The sequence below is a fragment of the Poecilia reticulata genome, linkage group LG7 (assembly GCF_000633615.1).
Source record: "Poecilia reticulata strain Guanapo linkage group LG7, Guppy_female_1.0+MT, whole genome shotgun sequence".
NCBI lineage: Eukaryota > Metazoa > Chordata > Actinopteri > Cyprinodontiformes > Poeciliidae > Poecilia > Poecilia reticulata.
This window is the reverse complement of record NC_024337.1, coordinates 25,346,072-25,351,637: the sequence shown is the minus strand read 5'-3', so window position 1 is coordinate 25,351,637 and position 5,566 is coordinate 25,346,072. Positions and strand designations below refer to the sequence as shown.

Here is a 5,566-nt window from a genome sequence, read left to right as displayed (position 1 = left end):
TAAAACAGAGACAAAGACAAAAGTTAGAATTGCTGAGCCAGGGCTACGTTCTATGGAAAAGATAAACAGGGAGATTTCACATAATGAACACCTAATCTTCGGGCAATGGCATATTGCTAAGCACTTATCAACAAAGTATGTCTTATATAGAAAGAAAAATAGGGACAGAATATAAAAGTAATTGCAACAATAGCTGTGACTGATGCAAAAATGAAGTGTAGAAAAGTAAAGTAGTCTGTAACTCTAATAGCAGCTTTAGGATATAACTATAGCTTAGGATATAACCTGAGCCACTCTTAACTATAAGCTTTCTGAAAAAGAAGCTCAACCTCCCACTGTAATATGTCCCTAGGAAGTGCAACTGCTTTTGGTTTATTTATAACAGGGACAAAAATGACAAAATGAAGACACTTGTTCTTAACATCACAATACTTCACCACTTGCACATTAGCACACGCAGCTTGTTTTTTTCTTTTTATGTGTTCATTTTACACCCGTACTTTTTATTTGATGTGTGCCTTAGTTTATGGCGTTTCGGTCCCATCTTTTGTGACTTATGTCAAATGGAAACCAGATGGAAAACATCTGGTTTCCCCATCTGGTATTAGGGGAGTTCATGTTTCAGTGAGACTGTGTTTGCGAGTCTGTCCCCTTGCTACTGTAGATGTCTACGTGTGACCTCCAAGTATGCGTCAATGTCAACCTTTTTATTAAAATAGCATGAAAGTAGTCATTTAAGATTATAAGGGGCTGTAATGTGTGCAACTATTTATTTTTTAAAACCGTGTGTCTGTGTGAAATACCCTTTGAGGTTTTCTTTTGAAAACAAACTGGTTTTTGGGTGTTGGTTGACTTTCACCTAGGGAAGCATTTAATGGAGGATGAATCTCTTCTCTATTTTTGTTGGTCTTGTTTTTAGGTTTGACAGAGGTGCCCAGGAATATTCCTCCAGACACCAAGTTCCTGGACTTGCAGAACAACCGTATCACTGAGCTAAAAGAAAATGACTTCAAAGGCCTTACTAACTTATATGTAAGAGACACACACAGTTGGGATCTATTCATGATGCTTTGCTCCTTGCTGACCTCTTGAAGTTTTTGCAGCTGCAGCTTTTATTGGCTTTATTTCTGTGGAAGTTCAGCTTGATCCTCATCTTCTTTGGGATTTAGAAGTCTATTTCCCCTCTGTTTCTCACTCAGTTCACAGAAAACCTTAACTGTGTTAAAATGTGACCAATTTGGAGTATGGAGGACTTCCAAGGCTTTACTCAAGACTGACCCTCATTCAATAACCCTGACCAAAAGAAATATTAAGTCTGGCAGTTTATGAACTTCCTGAGTAAAGCAAATGCTCACTATCTTTGTGCATTTGCTTTAGCCTTACCAGATTATACCTTGCATAGATCACTATAGTACAAGCAGAGGCTAAATAAAGGAGCTTTTGTGCACTCTGCATACAACTTAATGTTTTTCTACACTTTAAAAAAAAAGAATCCTAATGAAGATCTTATCCATATGAAATGCAGAGCTTTTGACTTTGTGCTTTCGTTGGTTGTTATTTTTAGGCACTCTCTGTGAGGAATAACAAGATCTCCAAAGTCCATCCCAAGACTTTCGCCCCTTTGAAGCACATGCAGAAGCTCTACTTTTCAAAGAATCTGCTGGCTGCCATCCCCAAAAACCTGCCTGCCTCTCTGGTTGAGCTGAGGATTCATGAGAACCGCATCAAGAAGGTGGCAGCTGGATCCTTCTCAGGACTGGGCAACATGCACTGCATAGGTTAGAAATGCCGATGACTTCAACAATCCCGGCGATACTCTGTGGGACTCGCCACAGTATGTGTGGCACCACCACGGAGTTGGTAAATTAAAGGGAGAAAAGTTTATTTCATGGCTTTAATATTGACTTTATCTTGCAGAAATGGGAGCAAACCCTATCCAGAACAGTGGTTTTGAGCCTGGAGCCTTTAAAGGACTGAAATTAAATTATCTGCGTATATCAGAGGCCAAGCTAACTGGAGTGCCTAAAGGTAGGAAGTCAGATATTTCCATTGAAGTCCACGAAATTTAGAAACAAAAATTTGTGGACTACTTAAAGGATTGGCTCTGGGTTTCCCTGAGGCTATTTTAACCTCTCCAAAAACCTTCAACCTTGTTTAATTTTACTTATCTTTTTGCATGCATTAACCTTTCAGATTTTAGACAGTTTTATTTGACTTTCATATTGCGTAACTCAAATGCTTGGGGTTTGGCCTTTAGATCTTCCAGACAGTCTTCATGAGCTTCATTTGGACCACAACCAGATCCAGGCTGTGGAACTGGAGGACCTGAGCCGCTACAAAAACCTCCACAGGTATGTTTCACACCAAGACACCAAACTGTTTCGACTGTTTTTGATCTCCATCTGAAAACCAGTCACAAACCACAATATTAACTTTTCAGATCTTAGCAAGAGTTCTTGACTGAAATAACTGGGGCATGGTTTGATTGAAATTAATCAAATTGCATTAATTGTGATTAATTAATTGAACAGATTTTAAACACTCTAAACATTTTAACACAACTTATCTCATTTTATTTTTTTACAAACAAAGGTTAAGGTTGGAACTTTTGCATTCACATGTTTCCAGTACGCCCATAAATTTGACACACAAACAATATCCGCAAACAGCAGCGATGAACAACAAAAGTCGCTTCTCTTAGTACACATTTGGTTAATTTTTGCTTTAAAAAGCAATCTAATGGGACGCTGGAAAAGATTATTGTTGTGTGCAAATTGTACAGAAAAGAATTACCGTATTAAAGACACTATAGAAGTCTAAAATACCATCTCAGACCAGAACATGTTGCAGCTACCACAGATGTTTCTAACACTAACGTCAGTGTCCATAGTCCATATTTTCAAAGAAGTATTTTTTTCAAAAGAAGTTATAAGAACGATCAGGAATTTCCATTGTGTTTCCTTGTCACTTAGCATCTTCTTTCAACAGCGCCTTTTCCAAAAATAAAAACTCACAATTCTTTGTACAAAGTAATTTGTCATCTATGACAAACTTAGATGGAATGAGGGGAAATAGTACACATAAACACCATATTGGTTTTCTTGGGCAGGTCTGTCATTTTAATTTTTACAGTAATATGATGCTGCAGGTGGGTTTAAAGCTGATCATAATTCATGGAAAGATGGATGGCGCTAAATACATGAGAGGAAAGTTGTAGGTTGCAAAAACTTGAGACTGATGTGAAACCGCCCTACACATACCGCCAGAGCTACAGTTATTGTATTTAAAACCAAGCATAATTATGTCTTTGAAAGGTCGAAACCTAATACGTATTTTTTGCAGGTCCTTTCCATCAAATATGACAAAAGTTTTGAAAAGAATAGCAGGTAGAAACTTCAGACTCCAAATGTGCAGAGCTGGCAGAGGCTTCCAGTTGTAACTGCAGCAGAAGGAGGTTCTGCAAAGCAGCAGTAGCTTATTGTCAGCTTAGATATCAACTACGCTTTTATATCCTCATTTGTATGTTGACTGTCTGACAAATGCGTAAACACAATCTTACAAAACCAATTACTCTGGGGCTGGAAACAAATGCATGTAACTCTTTTAAGATTTTTATTTTATAAAAAAAAAAAAAAAAAAAATTAAGACCACAGATTATTTTCCCTCCAATTCCCAAGTATGCGTTGCAAATCACTGTAGAGAGAGTTCACAGCAAGTATCATAAAAAAATTACTATGGTCATGACTGGGGCTGTGTTCATTAAATCCTAAGCCTTCAAAACAAACACAATTGCCTCACATTAACCTTCAAAGAGGAACACTAATAAAGATAAGGAAAACTCAACATGATAATTAAATCTAACCCATGATCTACAGCTTCTTTGATGCTCCTCCCTTTGACTGAAATGCTTCCAGTATGACGGGACGGGAGTCATTTAGCTAAACAAACCGAACAACACAACTGACAGTGTGTGACTCTCCTCACAGTATGGAAGCCATTAGTGGTTGGTGTAATCTTTTCAACTGGGAGCTCCGAGTTGAGATGGATTTCAGGGCGTGGGAATAACTAAATAGTTGTTTTATAAGAATTAGTGGAGACTTTAGACTTTGAAATGCATTGTGTGTCCTCAACCACAGTAGAGGCATTTCTTAATATGTTCCAATGAACTATCTAATAATGCAAAATTGTTCGGTATGTCATTTTAATCTTTTTTATTTGCATGTCTCAATTTAAATGGTTTGTCTCTGCAGTTTTTTGCGTAATCAATGTTAAAAAAGGTTCCTAGTTATTACCTTTTAGGAACTTTTTTCATATAATAAATATTGCAAAACTTAAAAGCACAAATGTTAATAATAGATCTGCTTCTCTAAAATGTCAAGTCTCTATTTTAATAATCAACCCATGTGCATAATGGCGGTTAAATGTCAGGAGGTCCCATGTGAAATGCACAAATTCAAATCAGTTGCACTTTTTTGATTTATTTTCTGAAGAAAAGAATTGAACTACTGTTTTATAGATGGCCACTTCTATGCCCAACTAAGGGGAAGCACTTTGGTGCTTTAACGACCACTCAAGTAGTGAAGAGTGGAATTTGTTATAAGAGCAAGGCACTGGTTTTTGAATTTAAAACTTTTTTCTCTTCTGTCATTTTCTAGATTGGGTCTTGGCTTTAACCATATCCTCAACATAGAGAATGGCAGCCTGTCATTTTTGCCCATGCTGAGGGAGCTGCATCTGGACAACAACCGGCTCACACGCGTTCCCAAAGGCCTCCCGAACATGAAGTACCTGCAGGTTAGCCTGAATGACTTTTTGTTTATACCAGATTTAAAAAAAAAATTTGTGCAGTTCTAACTTATCGTCTTGCCTTGTTTTTAAGGTGGTGTACCTCCACTCCAACAACATCAGCCAGGTGGGCGTGGACGACTTCTGCCCCCGAGGGTTTGGGATGAAGAGGACGTACTATAACGGCATCAGCCTGTTTGAAAACCCTGTGAACTACTGGGAGGTGCAACCGGCAACATTCCGCTGTGTGAACGACCGGTTTGCCATTCAGTTCGGAAATTACAAAAAATAAAACCAAGGGAAATGCTCGGCAACACAAAGAATGACGTTGAAGTGTTGAGGAAAAAAACGACTAGAAGAACCATAATTTAAATAATGTCTAAAAACAAAAACAAAAAAAAACAAAAAAAACACTTGAGATGTCACGAAAGGAATCTATGTCTGAGATTATTGAGTTTAGAATTGTTACTTTTATGGTGAAATTGAGTAATGGAGGAGATGGGTAATAAACGTATGGAGTAGACAGTAAAGTGAAATACATAATCCCAGAACTTGAAGTAGGTGGAGAGCAGAATTTGTGCAGAACTGCAACCAGCTTTGCATTTTCAGATTGCAGTTTTGAGGCTATTTTCCATCTAAGTCAGTGTGAAGAGTACTGAAACCTTGTGAAACATTTCAGCACATCAATCTTTAGTTGTTATTGTGACTGAGGCTCTATTGTTATTTTCTTTGGTAAGGAATATAAGTAAAACATTGATAAGCAGCAGCATGTATAAATATA

The 5,566-nt window shown here is 37.6% G+C and overlaps 1 protein-coding gene across 1 annotated transcript in view; it reads left to right on the top strand.

The window, feature by feature from the left end:
* Window positions 1–5,321, top strand: part of bgnb (biglycan b) — a 16,303-nt gene extending 10,982 nt beyond the window's left edge. Inside the window, exons 3-8 of the mRNA XM_008413822.2 lie at window positions 920–1,032; window positions 1,565–1,778; window positions 1,918–2,028; window positions 2,258–2,351; window positions 4,656–4,794; window positions 4,880–5,321. Of these exons, the coding sequence (XP_008412044.1) occupies window positions 920–1,032; window positions 1,565–1,778; window positions 1,918–2,028; window positions 2,258–2,351; window positions 4,656–4,794; window positions 4,880–5,077 (869 nt within the window). The 3' untranslated portion in view covers window positions 5,078–5,321. The remainder of the gene's footprint in view (window positions 1–919; window positions 1,033–1,564; window positions 1,779–1,917; window positions 2,029–2,257; window positions 2,352–4,655; window positions 4,795–4,879) is intronic.
* Window positions 5,322–5,566: the final 245 nt, after the last annotated feature.